The 18,348-nt window shown below is 39.5% G+C and overlaps 1 protein-coding gene across 4 annotated transcripts in view; it reads left to right on the top strand.

The window, feature by feature from the left end:
* tox2 (TOX high mobility group box family member 2) overlaps positions 1-18,348 on the top strand; it is a 155,713-nt gene that overhangs the window by 71,578 nt on the left and 65,787 nt on the right. For all 4 annotated transcript variants that reach the window (XM_036151215.1, XM_036151214.1, XM_036151213.1 and 1 more), the window contains one exon: positions 14,705-14,992. In XM_036151215.1, the coding sequence (XP_036007108.1) occupies positions 14,705-14,992 (288 nt within the window). The remainder of the gene's footprint in view (positions 1-14,704; positions 14,993-18,348) is intronic.

Below are 18,348 nucleotides of genomic sequence, written 5' to 3'. Positions count from 1 at the left end.
ACCTCATCCAGGACGTCACAAAAGAACCCAGAGCAACATCTGAGGGACTTCGGGCCTCAGTTGAAGTCAGCGTTCATGATCCAACAGACTGAGCAAAAATATTCTGTGGATCGATGGTGGAACATTTTTGGAATGTGTGCAGCCCATGATGTCTGGCGTAAAGTTTCACGATGGAACGATCACACCTGCAGCCAAACGTAGTGGTGACGGTAGTTTGAGAGCCTGGGTCTGTTATGCTTTTTCATGATACGGATGCTTTCCATAACTGATGGGATCGTGAATTCCACTGAAAAGACCTGAAGCAGAATGTTTGGCTATTAGTTTGCAACCCTAAGTTCAAGCGCATACGGCTTGTGCAGCTGTACAGCTACCTAAAACACACAAGCAAGTCTCCCCTTTAAATGACAAAAAAGAGAAATAAAGAAAGCCTTTTATATTCTGTTTGCTTGATCTAAAGCATTTTAGTGTGACTAACAAGCAAACACGTTGGCGAGGGGGCAAAAACTTTTTGACTGCGCCATAAATTCCCGCTGCCGGTTTTAGGGAGAAGAGCACACAGCAACATGATCAAAGATAATGCACTGTGGAGATGCCTTCCACAGTGGAGTAAAAGAAACTTCATCAGCACTTTACCTTGACAATGCTCTCTTTTGATGTCGTTCTCCCTGACTTATGAATTAATTTAGCAGAACCGCTGTATGAGAGAAATATGTCACAGAAAAAAAAGAGAGGGAGAAACAGGGGGGTGGAAACTGGGAGACAGGGCGGGGGGGGGATGGTAGAGATGGAGAAACTGCACAGGGGAATAATTCGACTAATGGAGTGACTGTTTGGATATTCAGCAGAAGTAGGAACGGAGATTATGATCTAGCAATTAGCGTAACAAGGTTTTATTGATTGGCTGCTGCTTAGTGTCTTTGCTGCCAAGACGCTGCATGTGGTTTTAACATGCACAGTGTGTGTGTGTGTGTGTGTGTGTGTGTGTGTGTGTGTGTGTGTGTGTGTGTGTGTGTGTGTGTGTGTGTGTGTGTGTGTGTGTGTGGCGGGGTGTGTGAGTGCGTGCAGCCCAGCCAAACTACAACCGTACCACAACAACACTTCCAGAGTCGAATCCAGCTCCGCGGGATCATTGGGCCGTGGCCATTTTATGATCATCAAAGCTGAAATATCATGGATTGCTCAGTTAAAGCGGATCGTCGGATGAGAAGTGACAAAGCAATGTGCATTTGCATTTTTCTCTTCCTTCTTAAATAACACGTAACCCTTGAATAAAAGGCTATGAAGAAAATGATAAAGGCCTGTATGACAAAAAAAGCAGCTTCTATATTTTGTCTACTGGTTTAAATAAAAACAAGGTATGTGCTTTTTCTGGTTATTTTCTTTTCCAAATCATTTGACACAAAGATAAGTTTTAATCGTCTGTGAGTTTTTTGAGCACTACTTAGAAAAGTAAAGATGATTGCTGGAAAGTTTTGTTTCTTGTAATTAGATTTCTGACTGAAGCTGAGAGAATGAGCTATTGATACTGGTTATTTCTGTTCATCTTGTCATTACTGACAGATTTAGTGTTGTGAAGCCTCTTGTTAGCAGATTTGAACAGATAGGTCGCATTGCGCGTGTGGCCAACTTCTTGAAATCCAAGTTTTTATGAGTCTAATTATGTCCTCTTCTAAAGCTCCCTGGTGCCTTTCATTCCTCATATGCTTTTGATGAGCTATTGTAGAACATGATCCCGGAGTCTTTTATGTTTAACCTTTTGACAAATCTATCACCTCCTCCCTCTGTGCTCTGAATTAAACAGCTATTCCACCTTTCCTGTTTGGATGAGTAATTCTCTCGTTTGGCCACGGCCCAAAGTTCAGCCAGCAGGTCTGGGATCTCCATGTAGCCTGATTGGTCAGGTTTAGTCGGGTGTGACTGACAGGAAGCCCGCTGATTGGAGGAGACGGTATCTTTTGACTGTTGCTCTGATTAAAGCATAGCGGTGGCATTTTGTAAACTCCTGCCGTTCGGGGGGTTTGTGCGCTCACGCCCTGGACCTGCTGTTTTGGATTAAATCTTGGTCACATTAGTCAGATTTATAGCTTCCTTGTGGTGTTTTACATTATAGCGGGGTACTGGAGTGGCAGACTTCACCTCTATTTACTTCCACTTGCCCTCTCTTCGTATTCATCACCCCAAAGTTTCATTCACCCTTCCTCCTTTCTTCCACACCTCCCTATAACCTACCTTTCCAATCTTCCCCCCTCGCATTTGTCCTTCCTTTTTTTATTTTCCCCACATGTTCCTCCAACCTCCACCAACATCCCCGTACCTGCAGCAATCCCTCCCTCCCTGCAACCTCACCCCTCGCTCGTTCCGCCTTCTTTCACTCTCTCACTACATCTTTTGTGAAAATGAAAACAAAGAGCAGCCTGCAAGAATATTTCTATAGCCCTAAAGCTGACGAAGCATGGAGCAGAGACAAAGCAAAAAAAAAAAAAATGATGTGCAGGCATATTTGTTGAAGCAGCAGAAAGATGGAAAGCTCTTTCCACCTTTGCATTTTAGCAGCCATTTGGAAACTCCCCACCTTTAAATGCCTTTCCTCTCTTAACCCTGTTTAAAGGCGCCCTGTTTGGAGCACTAATCCAACATGGCCGTGTGTAAATAAATGCACAGATGTATATTTGTATAAGGCCCAGCTTTCTCATGCTGGCCCTCCCCCCTTCCTCGCCTGAAGTGAACAGATAAAACAAATGGCACTTTAATGTGTTTGTGGATGCCTTTTGACCCTCGCCATCAAATTACGAGAGACCAACCTTTCACGGTTTTCCAGTTTGCATGCCAAAGTGTCGTAAAACAGACAAAATACGCTGCACACTTCATACTGAGCCAATCCACTCCATCAGATGGTTTTAATTTATTTTAAAGAGCAAACTATCTGAGTTTGGCTTAAATAGTTTTTTCCTTTATTGCTGTGGAAAAAAAAAACAGAACTAGGGGATATTAGAACATTACACTGAACCACAAACACTTAACAAAATGTTTATTTATTTTTCAAGGTGTGAAAACTGCGCATAGCTAGCAATTCACGCTGACTTATTTCCTCAGCTTAGATAAAGTAGAAATGAGGTGATATGAATTCTCCTACTAAAGCAGTTAAACAGCATGCAGCAGAGGTGTTGGGGCCTGGGGCCAATGGATTGAACTGTTTTACATCAAAAATATATCCATAACTTGGCATTAAAGCAGACCCCCATGTAGAGATTTACCTCATATGAGTTAGACTTCTATTTAATTTTTACATCTAAATGAAAGTACCACATGTTCACATGTTTGAGAGGCAGCCAGCATCGGCCAGCTGCTTCTCTTTGATCGAAGGTCCTAACACCCTAATGGTGGCAGCAATGCTATGTAGGGTCCGTATATACCAGAATTAACCAATTGCTTTGTGAGACTTGTTTCCCGTTTAAATGCAACTGCGGAAGTGATACCAGTCTTGAAAGTTTTATTCAATAACAAATAGAGAAGGGGAAATGATGATAAATTGTTACTTGTTATATTAATATATTTTTATATAGCCCATGTGCCTTATTTTACGGAACAACTTGTTCATGTTCATCAACATATGAGGTGATATGTTTTTTATTGTTAGTTTATCGTCCTAAGTGGTTCTTTCTGAAAAATCGATTAATGATCCAGGGCATAAACTAAACCTTTTATTTTAATTTTGTGTGGTACTTAAAAAGAAGCAGTGGGAGAAGACCTTTAAGTGGTTCCTGAGTCCTGGGTAGACAAAATCTGGCACTTTCTACATCAATGGACTCCGTCACGCCCACGCAAATCTGTTTCAAGATCTTTGATGTCAAATTCTTCAGGTCTTTCCCTCAGAACCTTTTCAGTGTTTCAGTGCTGCAGTGTTTCTAAATGATGAGTATATTTAGAGCATTGTCTGGAAATATCATCCACGCAAATACCAATTAAGACATGAGAACAGCATCAAAACTATGTGTGCTAACGTTATTACATGCTTCTGCTACCTGCCATCCGTCTTGGCAGCATAAACATTTGACACATTTTGCAGGGGTGGTGCGGTTAATAAAACGTGTTGCTTCCATCTGTTCTAAAGATAGACTTAATCCAAAACTTGTTTATAGTTTTTTTTTTCCCTCACACATTAAGACTACAGTGTTCTGAAAAGTGACCGAAATGATGTAATAGAGAACAAATTAGTTAGTTCTGTCTTGTCAAAGAAGCAGAGCAAAATAAAAAAAATACTTGACTTTGTGAACATAATTGTGAACACCTCAACTAAGTCTAAGCACAGACACTTTTAAAGTGTGTTACACCTGATCAGATTACAACTCGACTGGCCCGAGCTATCGCATTAAGCATCAGACACACCCCAAATCCCTAAAACATTGTTTTATCACAAAGATTGCCAAATAAATTGTTTGTTGCAAATCATTGTGAACTCTTGAAACATAACAGGGCTGTTTACACAGTTCATTGGGTGATTTTTAGAAGTTGGAAGCTGTTATCCTAAAAAAACAAAAACAAAATGTCCAATGATCATGGCAAGTGGTATTGTTAGACTAACGTGAATTTCTGCCCCAACTGTTTTGTTAATATAAACCACTAAAACCAAAAGCAAAGATTAAACACGAAAACATGCCTTGGAAAAAAAAACTTTTTAGTTCTTTAAATAAAATTGCCAGAATAAATCCCTAAAGGTCCAATCGAATGTAACGCAGCTGAAAACAGAAACAAACAGTCCCATCAAGATGTTCTACTTTAAATCTACCACATCTGTGTCCTGGACCCATTTGTGGAACCATTTTTTTTTTGTGACACACAATGTGCAAGTTGCAGCACAGAACCGGTAAGAGACAGGGGGGTTCATTGACACTCGAGAGCTGTCTCCTCCATTCCCCTCCACTCACAACCAACCTCTTATTAACAATGGCACCAGGAGTGCGAGGGTCCAGATGTTAGTCTCCTGCTCCCACCAGCTGTGCCAGCCACTGATACACAGCCTCATTGACTCTGAAGCAGGCAAGAAGAAGAGCTGACATCACAACCACACACACACACACGCACACACGGATACAGATGCGAACAGATAGGAGACACCGTCTAGCGACTGGATTTTAGTTAAGAAAAGTAGGTGTGTGAGGGAAAACACTGAGAAGTAATTGCCCAAAGACACATTCACTATAAATGCACAGACAGGATCCACTTTCTCCATCCTAGACTCTCTTTTACACCCTTTTTCTCCCCGGGAAGAGTTATCAGCAGCGTTATTTGAGGGTGACAGGATCCTAACAATTCCCAGAATAATGCATGTTTGTTTGGACGACTGCGCCATCAGCACTCTCTTTGTCATTTTGAACATTGTGACAGTCAGTCGGTGCTCATCCACCACCCCTTTATTCTGCTGTTTTTGTCCATTTGCTTCTTCTTATAACAATAATTAGTTTTGTCATTCAGACACAGTGGCGTGATTGTCCGCACTCTAATGGCGATTTCTAACGGAGGGGGGGCACGGACAACCGACGACAGTGTTGTTGAGTTTACCAGCTGCCGTTTGTTGGTCTTGTTGTACTTCTGTCAAGTCATAAATCAGCAATAACAGTGGCCGCTGTTTAGCATTGCAGAACAGGCAAACGGTGCACCGATGAGCAAAGGTTTAAAAGGCTTTCCCTCCTCCCGTTAACAAGACACGGCCAACAGGAAGAGACAGAGGGGAAATAATACTCCATTTCTGCCAAAGCAACACTGTAATTCTAGATTCACCCTGTCAGGCAATAAGTTTGATTATGGTCCTCATTTGAAATGTTGGATATGTCTCTTTCCTCCCCTCCCCCTCATTTTCTGCTCCCTCCTTTCCCTCTTTTCCCTCTCTCTCTCTGCTCGACCCACCCTCCCCCTCTACCCACCCTCAGCAGTATCAACATTGGCATCACTCTGACTCTGGATCACTATTGGGAAACCTGAGCAACCCCCCCCCCCCCCACCCCCCAAAAACCACATGGCAGGGGATCATGATTGTCACTGATACGGCTGCATCTGCATGTCCTCGCAACCACAAACGAGCTGAAATTGTGTCTGTTGACACGCCGCCCGATTAAATGCACATACAAACTTTTTACATGGGTTGGATGGAAAGACCAGTGTTGCCTTAAAAAGGGATAGCAGTGCGCTTGTAGCCGCTGACAAAATTAAGCGTGACTGGTGAGGGGAGGAGGGAGAGGCAAGCAAAAAGACACCAAGAGCAAAGAACATGTGACTTATTTTAAATATATCCATGCGGGGGGGGAAAAAAGGGAAAAAATAGCAATAAAAGGAAGGAATTTGTCAGTGAATGCAGCTAATATTTAGTCACTCGCGTTAACCTGCAGATTTGAAAAGAAAGCACGAGAGAAACGGGGAGTATCAGGGAGGTTGTGTTTATTATTTGCTAAAGCCGCCCTTGTAACCTCTGCATGTTGTGCAACAGCTCGGGCTCTCCTTCAACTCTGCGGTGTGCCACTTCAAATTAGTCGCTCGTAGAGAGGGCCTGCCCCATCTTTGCGAAATGCATTAGTGCACCACTCAGAGCCTCGTACAGCCTAGGGTTAAACACAAATTATATCATTTCTGTCATCCAATCAAATCCCACTGACCCTTGGACCTGCGAGATGAGTCAAACGCGTAATGAAATATGACATCTCACAAAAGCGCTGATTGTAATCGGTCCCGACACGTGATCAGATGGAGATGACCCCCTGACCCCGAATGACAAGTGAGACAGGTACTGGAAAAAGGATACACGAGGGAGAACGAGGGAAAGAAACATGAAAGGACAGGCGGGATGGGGAGGTACATACACTCATAAAGGCTGCTTTTAATCTATGAGGATTAGTTAGTAATCAGCTGAGTATCTGGGGCAATTTAGGCCATTTTCAGTTTTTGACTGCAAGTATACACTCAAACCTCTCTCCGTCTGCTTGAATGAGAGCATGCCACCTCCCTATCTCCTTTTCCGTCCCACCTTCCCTTTTGCCAATGCTCCTTTTTCCAAAAAGCTAAATAGTGACAGATAAATAATGCATTTGGGCTATTTGAGCGCAAGATGTGATGACAGAAAGGTATGGTTGACAAGAGGGTAATCGGGGTCAGGCTAGATGCTGAGCCCGGACCAGAGCTGTTTTGGGTTTAAAGGGGACAGAGCAGGCCGGTGTTGGGCCAGCCGGGAGAGGAGGGGAAAAAAAATAAAGGTATAGGGTGGCTGCAACAGGATCTGCTGCACTCTCCCCCCCTCCCGCTCATTGGTCTCTATGCCGTGTTGATACCCTCTGACTTTGTATTGTAGCAGACGCACAGCTATGGCTTTAATTAAGCCCGAGTTGATAGACAGAAGAGATGGACAGATAAGTAGAGAGGATGAGGAGGAAAAGGAGTAACAAAAACAGAACGTAAAGAGCTCATGCTGTTTAAATTAGAAGATCTTTCAAGTCAGACAACAATTTGTCTTGCAAACAAGATCTGCTGTAGACATAAATGTAAACTATAATCTTGCTCTAGAAGAATAAATAAAACAAAAAGAAAATAAGGAAAGCTTTTATGAATCAGTCAAAAGATAAGTCAACAGTTCTCTTTGCAAACCACATGGGAAGAAGAGATAACAGGGCTTTAGTCTGTGTGAGGAGGGCTGCATGGTGCATATGGGAAGGTGTTGGAATGAAGAGTGTTGAAGGTGATGGAAGTGCTGGTGTTGTGCGAGAGATTTCAGGCATAAATCACCAGTGTGACAAAGCACTCCAATAGGCAGATAAGTGCACATTAGTTGTAAGACAGATATGTCATCGTCTGCCTTCTGCTTGTCTGTTCTACCCTCGGGACGACTCTTAAGCTCTTTTTCTGTGCAGAAAACAAGAACCACGTGTGAATACACAGCTCTTAAACTGTCTCGTTGACTCATGCCCCACTATATAAAAACCTTCAGTGTTTTGATGTTGAGTTAAAAGACAATGCAGAGCATTGCAAGTATTCATACCAATTAACGTTGTTCCACATTCTGCCCTGTTATAATCGAAAACGTCTTATTACGTTTATATGTGTTAAGGTATTACGTTTGTATTCAGCCCTTAGATAGAACACTTTTTAGCCAGTCGACATGATTTGGAAAAATTTACTTTATAAAGTACCTTGAGATGATACGTGTTGTGAATTTAGTATATAAATAAAAGTAAGTTGAAACTAAATTGAAAGTGATAGATCAACACAAAGTGCATTTTTTGCATTATTTTGTAGTGGACGAAAAACTGATACATTGTTTTTTGAAGGTTTTTACAAGTAAAATCTAAAAGAACAACTAAATAAACTTCAGTGCAACCAACTGTCTGCAGAAGCCAACTCATTAGTAAATAGAGTAAGTGGCCATAGGTGATAAAATGTTTTTTTTTTCTTTTTTCAGGGAAGGGCACACTAGAGGTCTGAGATCACAATAAATTCCACTTGACCATAAATCTGTCCACGGTCACTTCCCTATTGTTGGGTTTTTAAGACTGATCCGTCAGGACCAAGTTCATTTATTCACTTTTTCCATGAACAAAAACCTCAGCAAATTATTATTTTGCAAATAAAATATTTTGCAAATAAATGAATGTTGTTTCGCTGCGGTGTTTGTCCCGCTTGTCTTTGTTGTTGTCCGATTCTTCCGTTTGCATTCGTATGTTTGAGGGACATTCGCGCTTGCACGTGTAACCTGCCAGGAGTGTGACTTTGATTGACCGGTAGCACGTATTCATCTGATTGAATGAAGAATGACACAAAACGCGCTGATTGGTCACGGGTGCATAGAGCTGTACCCCGAGGATAATTTTTAAGTAACCAATTAGAAACCAGCATGAAGTCACATGGGACCCAAAAGTGTAAGAACGTACATCCGGTCATCTGTCTGCCCCCCATCTCCATTGAAATATTTAACTTAGGAGGCCCACAGAAAAAAGATAAACCCAAAATAGAATGAAAATGCTGAAAAATTAAAAGTGAGAGAATAGATGTGATATTAAATGTCAAATTTGTAATTTACGTTTACTGCGCCTACACTTTTTTTCTACAATTTTGAACAGGGCGGTGCCCTAGCGCCCCCTATTTACAAGCTGCCACTGAACAGGGTTTACCTGTGTATCAAATGTTTTCCTTATAAATGTTAAGGAATATTTCTTAACAAACCACATGAAACCCAATAACAGACCAAGCCAGATTGTGGAGACATTTAAAGCAGGGTATAAGGTTATGAAGCAATAACCCAAGCTTCGGGCTACTCAGAGAGCACTTGAAAGCATCAATAAGAGAAGCTCATGGCAATTCTGGGGGAGCTGCAGCTCAGGTAGGAAGATATGTTAACAGGAGAACTATTCATTCAAACTCTTCTAATCTGGCATGTATGAAAGAGTTTCAAGAATAATGGCATCAGTGAAAGAAATCCCATTTGGAGTTTGCCATGAGCCATGTAGGGAACACAGTAAACGTGTGGAAGAAGGTCTCTGGTCAGATTAGACCAGAGTCAAATATTTTGGCATACAAGTAAAATGCTGTGTCTGGCAGAAATATGACACTGCACATAACCCTGAACACACAATCACAACAGAGCATAGAAGTGACAACATCATGTGGTGGGATGCTTTTTTTTTATATAGTGACCACATGAAAGCTGGACAGAGTTGATGGGAACATGGATAGAGCTACATGGCAACCCTTGGAGAAAACCTGCAGCATTCAGGTCGACACTACAGAGCGTTATTTACAAAAAACAGCTGCAACAGAGACAGTCTCTTCCCCCAGGCTGTCAGTCTGATGAACAGTACTCAGATTGATACAATTTTTATTTGCACTAATCCAACCATGTTCATATTTACATAAAAAACTATATATATTATCTATCTATCTATCTATCTATCTATCTATCTATCTATCTATCTATCTATCTATCTATCTATCTATCTATCTATCTATCTATCTATCTATCTATCTATCTATCTATCTATCTATCTTTTTTACAAAGTTATTCTTAAAATGTCTTCATTGAGAACTGGGGTCATATCTGTTGTTTGTGTCACAAACTTGCCGATTAATGCTGATTTCTTTTTTTCTGATTTTGCTTTTTAACAGCAAAATAATTGAAACAGGGGTGGAGGTTCCACCGGCATTAGGACAGCAGCCCTAAAACATGCTGCCAAAGTTTCAAAGAAAGGGTTTGGATTAGAGCCTTTGCTGCTCACAGATCCAATCTGACTGAGAGGCAGAAAAGCGTGGGCAAACATATCAGTCTCTAGATGTGTGCACGGAAAGGTGGTTGTAGAAAGCACGGTCTGAGGAGGGCTGAAAACAAATATATGGCCATTTATATATTTCTGTGAAAACATTGTATCATTTTCCTTCCACTTTACAAGTTTGCGCAACATTGTGTTGACAGAGTTCTGATAAAATACATTACGTATGATGCTTTGAATAGAGAAAATGTACCTAGGGTAACATCAGTAACAATAATATGAATCAATGTAATGTCTTAGCATCTTTGTTTTATATATATATATATATATATATATATATAAACTTTCCAAAAGGGGGAAAAATATGTACAGTTCACAACACAAAAACATCTGACCAAGATTATGTTTCTTACTTCCACAAAAAGGCATTCAGCTTTTTATCATGCAAATTAATTATTCTTGACAGTGGAACATTTTTATAATGGATGTACAATTTAATATGAACTGGATGATGTCCTAAATCCTGATTTCTACTGGCACCACAACAATAATCTAATAATAATAAGAATATAGAGATAATGAGCCATTAGCCACAGTCAATATCATCTCCAGAAGGCCTTGAGTATTCAGGCAGTGTTACAGAGGGAGTTAGAGATCTGTGCCAAGTAAAAGACAAGCTGGAAAGCTCCCCAATCAATGTTTTTTTTTTTCCTCTCTTAGTCCCAGACCAACTGTCTATTCATCTGTTTCTCTCGAAATGAAAGGTGTGCTGGTATGCAACACTTACAGTCGAGAGATCTGTGTCTTAATTAAAACGTTGCAGATTGTGTTTCTCTGTCTGTGCAGACAGCATACTGTGCTTTGGAAACAATGTTCCCTACAGTGTCGTGCATGGTAATAAAAGATGGTTCTATGTTGGATTAAAAATCTGTGTAGTGAAGCGTTTAGAAAAAAAAAAGTGTTTGTTTTATAATTAAACTCTGAGGAATATCAAAAGATAAAAAAAAAAACAACAAACAAACATTAGTTTCCAAAAACATATGTGACACTCCATTTGAATTGCCTTTATCTAGATTTTGCTTTTAAAGTAGACCAAAGTATACATTAGGCAGGCTGTACTTATAGTTTTGTGCTCCCAATTTCATTCTTAACAGTGACATATGAATAATTTATCTTGCCACAATCCAACTGGGAATGTCCTTGGTATTTGCATTTTATCATCAAGGACGCTGGATGAGCCGTCACTGCAATCTAACACATGACACATCGCCACTCCTCGTCCCTTTTGCACAATCAAATGCAGCAGACGGGGCCCGCGAAAAAAATGTTTCCGCAGCTCAGGCGTTTATTGATAAAGGATGAGGAAAAACAAGTTTGATGAACATGCTTTGTGATGACTCAACATGACTTTTGTTCAGATTACCTGGCGCTCTCTCGCACAACGAACATGTGAGCGCACATTGGCTAATAAAGGGGGACGCGCACGAGGGACTCACTTCACACAATGTAAACTGTGTTTACAGCAGACAATTTGGTTTCCTTCCAACAATTATGAGGGGAATTGAATCTCAGGAAGTGTTCATTTTCTTGTCCATTAGGCCACACAATAACTCCATTCCCAAAGGTTCACAAGAAACATCTGTCTTTAAAGGACAGTCCAGAAAATGAATATCGGCTTGCTCTCAGGCTACGTTAGGACAAATTAAATCATAATAAAAGCCAAAACGCTAAATTCTTGTGGGTTATTTTTGTGTTGTGAATCTTTTGGAAGCAAAGGGAATGAACTGTGTCACTATTAGTGTAGTTAAATGCAACATGCTGTTACTTATGAAGTAAAAAAATGTATTTATTATTTTAATGTCAATCCTGCAGGAAATCATAGAAACAAAAACGGATGTGTTTTTCTGACTTTTTTCACACTAAAATGCTTCAGAACATCAAAGGTAACCTGATGAAATTCAAAAAAGCAGTTTACAGATGATGGTGCCATTTTAAAAAGGAAACAAGCTATCAAAACCAACCTGATCCTGAGATAAAGTTTTTGTCCACCTCTCTGTTAAATCGTTAATTAAATTTATTTTGATTAAAAGCCTTTTTTTGCAAGCTGACTTCAATTATGCAAACAACCCTTTCCTGCAAGGGTTGTAGAATCAAGACATTGCTTAAATAAATTCTGGAAACATCTGGACAGAGCCTGTTGATGGTTCCATGATCCTGCTTTAAAACTCTTCAACTTTAGACTGAACTTCATCTCGAGCTACACTCCCTGGACTCAGTAGTGTGTTGAAAAAGCTCCTGATAACCTATCGGTTTAGACAAGCAGTCTAGTCCCAACTCACCCAATGTAACCACTTTTTGTATTGTTCTATTTTATTATCTTATATTGTATGTTTTTAATACTGTGAAGCACTTTGTGACTCTGTGTCTGTGTAAAGGGTTATAGAAATTAAGCTTACTTACTTGAAACCTGTCTGACAACAGGAAGTAGGTTAAAAGACCTTAAAAAGCAACACATCGTAAAACTAAAGGAATCCTAAAGCAGATGAGAAACAAAGTCACTGATATCAATTGGTCTGAAAAGCGTGGCAAAATAATTTATTTTGGGTTTCCGGTGTATGACAGTGAGAAACATCATCCAGAAATGATGAAACCATGGACTAGTGGTGAACTAGTGATACTGTAGGTGTTCTTCCTGTTACATCTGGTATAAAATTAACTCAGAGCATTTTAGAAAAAAAACAACACACAGTCAGTCAAGCCTGGTGGTATTAGTCCGTTGGTCATGGTCAAACAAGGTCCTGATCTGGATGAGTTGCTATAATTGATGGAAACAAGAATTCTGCTCTCCAGCAGAATATCCTGAAGGAGAATGTCTTGGCCATAAGTTTGTGACCTTCGTGAAGCACAAGGCACACTTGGCTTTTACAGCAGGACAATGATACTTTTGAACCCCTCATAAAAACAATATGAGTGTTTCTGAGCGGTCTTGTCAAACTTCAGACTTAAATCCTACTGAGACTTTACGCAGGTTATTCATTCTTTAAAATCCTCCAATGTGAGGAGGCCACAATTTATGATACAAAGGAATTACTATATACTAAGTGCCAAAAAAAAAAAACTAAAAACACCAACAGGTTCAATAAGAACACAGAACACAGTATAGTCTGCATTTCTAATTCTGAAGAGTTGAAAATGCTTTATATATAAATTATGACATCATATTTGTAGTTAAACAAATTTGTATATTTGCCCAAAAGACTCATTTTCCATTTATACTGAAACAATTTTGAGAGAAACAAGGGAAAAGATGTACCCTGTACCCTCTCTCATTTCGCCATCTCTCCATGGTCCTTATTTTCCAAAAGTATCTGTTTGAGAGATAAATGACCACTCCGCTGCCGAGGATGACAGCCTACACAAAGATGATATTGAATTGATTTCAGAAATGTTGCAGAACTGACTGTTTGATGTATACCGCTAGACATGAATCATAAAAATTCTATTAAAAACCCCTTGAATGGCTGACACCAGAATATTATTTGTGATGATTAATTTGACTCAGTCATTACAATGGGAGTCAAGTTGGATCGTCTCAGACAAAATTGCTTTTCAGTCCCCGTTGAATTTTCCTGCTATTTTTCTTTTTCTTCCTGCTCTGTGCAGAACTCTGATCTGATTGGACTTATAGTGTTTGTGAAGCAGCTAGCAAATGCATGGAGCATTGGTTTCCTTTTTATCGGGTGCATCGTGTTTGCATGTAAAATAAGATGTTTGATTTGAGATATGAGTTGTATTTTTATGGAACTGAACACGAAAATCATAACGTTGAGGCTAATCAAGTGCAATGTGTTTAGCCAAATTTATGCAACAAAGTTATTCAGCATTACCTATACAACCCTATAAAATATGATTGTGGGGGGGGGGGGGGAATCACTCTGCCTTACATCTCAGTAAAACGGTATTAAATCATACAGATGGCATAACATTTTGCCAGTTTTGAAATTGCTACTTAAAAAAGAGACCTTGGCAAGACTAACTATCTGGGTCCTGCAAGTATCCTATAATTTTGTTTAAGCCAGTCTTTTTAATATCTATTTTAATCATTTAAATGTCCTCCAAATCCTATTTATTCACAATATTTACACATATTGCTGTTTTTTTTTCTCTTGACATTGTGCCCTTTGTTAGAGTGCTTGTGTTTTATTTTCCCTGCTCCTATATGTGTCATTTCTCTTTGAAACTGCTGGGACACCACATTTGCTTAAAAACCTGTTCTCCACTTTTTACCACGTGACTCATGATGTTCTATTACTTTTAACTACAGGGTCAGTCATCAGCTGTTTTCGATATCTACGTTTTATTACACGCTTGCTCGTTAGTTGTTATGGGAAGCAACATCGTTCATCTGGTTTCATTCATTTATGTGATTGTTTTCTCCCTCTATTTCTTGCCCCTCCAATCAGAGCTACACAGGCCAGACGGGCGGCGGCGGGGGAGGAGGCGGAGGTGGCGGCACCTCCAGTGGAAACGGCACAGGGGACGAGGACTATGAGATCCCGCCGATCACTCCACCCAACCACCCCGAGGCGTCTCTTCTTCACCTGATGGAGCATGACTCTACGGGCTACCTCTGTCATTCGCTGCCACACAATGGGCTCATCAACCCATACTCCTACACTGAGCTGCCAACGCTCATGATGTCGAACATGTTGGCACAGGAGAGCCACCTCGTCTCCAGTCAAATGCCCTCGGTGAGTAGAACTGCCTGGATTTTGCGCCCTATGGTGGGCTTTGGTGGGATTAGAGGCACTGTGGCAAGAGAGCATTGGTCGCAGAGGTTTTAGGCTATGAAATCATTTGCAAAAGAAAAAAAAAAACCTCTGCATTGCAATAAGTAAGCTTCCAAATTTGATTTGAATCTGAAGTACACAAGAGAACACTATTACCTTTAACATTTAAAATCCAACAGAAACGCATTACATTTTGCAATTAATATTTGACTGATGTTCCAAGTAACACACCATTAAAAAAAAAATATATAAAAAAACTAACAATTTTTACAATGAAAGAGATCATACTCCAAAAAAAAACCTTAATGTCATTTTCAAGACAAGTGGATTTAGGCTAAATGGAGGGAACATATGATTGTTCCGGGGCTGCCTTGTCAGCTGTAATATATGAAGAAAAGGATTGTGGGTAAATCCATCTGCATCATATCTGCCTCGACAGCATGCATCGGTCAATCTGTCAGGCCTTCAAACATGAATACATGCTGATTACTCCCTCAGCTCCACACACAAAAAACGGCTTGTCTGCAAATTACCATCTCCAAACCGTAATTGCTTTTATGGGAACTGCTGCAAGAAGCAGGTTTCCATCAGAATAACACAACAATCTGTATAAGGTGTATGTTTAAAATGTCCGCACATGCTTCTGTCCTTATTTCTATTTTGTAGACACAGCCTTAAATGTATGATTTATTGTTGAATTCGGAGGTGAGTTTGAAGTTCAGGTTATTCAGATTATTCTTTTGTTCCCCCCTGCTGTGCAACAAACATGTAAGAAATGCACGGAAAAGTGTTCCTTTTAGGTTTGACAGTGGGAGATCTGAATGCATGCATTTGGAAAAGGAAGGGATGGATCGATTTTTTTTTGTTATTATTTCATTGCAACGGCCAGTGAAAAAAATTATATGGTTAACAATGTTAACATAAGAAAAGAAAATTTCATTTAGGGATTGAAGGTCAAAGATTTCAGAATTTCATTTCTCCTGTTTTACTGTATAATTACTGAGAAATGCTAAACAGGCACAGAGATAGTTATACTTGGCAGCTACTGTATGCCTTTTGTTTTGTAAGTTTATAAATTCCCAAAAGCAATTTTTGGATTATAGCTGTTTCTCACTGCTCTTCATCATTACAACTAGCAGAGGTTCCTAGTGTATTTTGTAAGTTAATAAAGCAGACAAGAGTATCTGTTTTATACATGTTATTGTAGAAATATACAGATGCATATCAAGGTCAAGTATGATGTATCACGTTCATCCTAAACACAGGAGAGGAGGAGTAAACAACAGTTGAAATAGATCTTGATAAAGACCTAAAATACAAACATGTTATGCATTATATATAATGCAGGAATATTCCCCCAAGCCATTAGCTTCCCATACCATCTATCTTTATATTCATTTCACATTTTGGTCATGACCTTTACTGTGGAGACATTGGTTGATTGGCCTGTCTTTCACTCCTCCGTCAGTGTGTGTATGTTTGTGCTAGAAAGAGCAATGCTCCGGTTTTAATGGAGCTGAATACAGTCGACTGCATGATAAAAATGCATGAGGTTCCAAACGTGGAGCGAGCACAACATATCAAACAGAAATTTGAACAAATAATCTCCAATTGCTCGTTTTATTTGGTTTATTTTTGTTTTTTTCTCGTGAGCACTGTTTTGATAACCCTGGTTCATAAAGGAGATTATTTTCGGCGATGTCTGTGAATGTTTTGTCCATTTTTAAATTAGGTTTGGAAAGTGCAACATTATAACACCAGATTTGTATGTGACTGTTTAAGATAAATTGGCACATAATTGAGAAGATGAGGAAAAACAAGACATTTATATCTACATTCAGCCCCTTTACTATGATATTTATGCATAAAAAACAATGCAATCTGCTACCTTCAAAGTCTCCTAATTCGTAAACAGAGACCTTGTGTGTAATTTAATCAAAGTATAAATACAGCTGTTCTTTAAACATCCTCATATAGACCAAATAACACATCAGACAAGTCGGGGATAAAGCTGCGAAGCCGTTGAACGCAGGATTTGGTTATAAAACAAGATCCACATTTTTGAACATCTGACAGTGCTCTGTTCAGTTTATTGTTTGAAATTTGGAAGATAGCCTACATGCAAACTGCTATGTGTTACAGAAAACTAACACTTCTTAAAGCACTGCGCATTAGGCGTCGGCCTGTATTGTATCGTTTTACCGTGAACGTTCAAATTTTCTTATTGTGATAAGAATTCAAGTTTATCTTGACAACAATAAATTCTAATTAGTGGTGTCTCAAAGCCCCATAAACTGCCTGTATAATAGGGATTGCTATTGTTGCTATTTTCTCCACTCTCGGTTTCTTAAGAGCATCAATAAATATCAATCAATTAAAAAATATAATTAAACAGTTACTGTGTGTAGTTTACTGGTGAAAATCACACTTTTATGTTAAACTAGTGTCCTGAAGAAACATATGTGCACACTGCATATTTAGTTTTAATATGTTTTATGTTATTTTTATTAGTTTTTTTAAGGACAGTATTTGTGTTTGTTGGACTATAACTGACATGTGGTCACAGCCACACAGTTACCTAAAAAAATACAAGAAATTGTAAATAGTATTTTATCGTAACTTCAATCGTCATCACAATAGCACCACAGTATGTCGTGGTAAAATATAAAGTCCATATCGCCTACACCTACTGCGCATACCTTCTCCATGGTGACAAGGAGCGGTAGCAGCATTATGCTGTGGGGAGGCTTTTCTTTAGCCAGGACAGCGAAGCTGATCAGAATTCATGGGAAGATGGACAGGCTAAATACACGGAGATACTGGAACAAAACATGTTAGAGGATTAAAAAAAAAAACATGAAACTAGGGTAGAGGTTCACCTTCCAGCAGCACAACAACCCTACGCGCAAAGCCAGAGCTGCACTGGACCAGTTTAGATAGCAAGTCCCAGTCAAAGTCCTGACCCAAAACCAAGTGACAATCTGTGACTTGAAAATTGTTGTTTACAAATGGTTTCCAGCCAGTCTGTGACCCTGAGCTAATTTGAAGGGAAAGAAAAAAGCTGTGGGTAAAAATTCCAGTCTCTATATATGCAAGAAACATAGACTTAAAGCTATAACTGCAGCAAAAGGTGGCATCATTTTCCTTACATTACAACCTTACATTTATGCCCTATGTTATATTTGTATATCAAATAAAATATCAATAAAATGGATGACGTTTGTGGCTGTTCCATCAGAAAATGTAAAAAAAATGTGAATGAAAAACAATTTCTTTTTCTTTAGAAATTCATAGAGTAAACTTTTCAACAAACCTTT

This window comes from Fundulus heteroclitus, chromosome 20, assembly GCF_011125445.2.
Source record: "Fundulus heteroclitus isolate FHET01 chromosome 20, MU-UCD_Fhet_4.1, whole genome shotgun sequence".
Classification (NCBI taxonomy): Eukaryota; Metazoa; Chordata; class Actinopteri; order Cyprinodontiformes; family Fundulidae; genus Fundulus; species Fundulus heteroclitus.
This window is presented reverse-complemented; position numbering and strand designations above follow the sequence as displayed.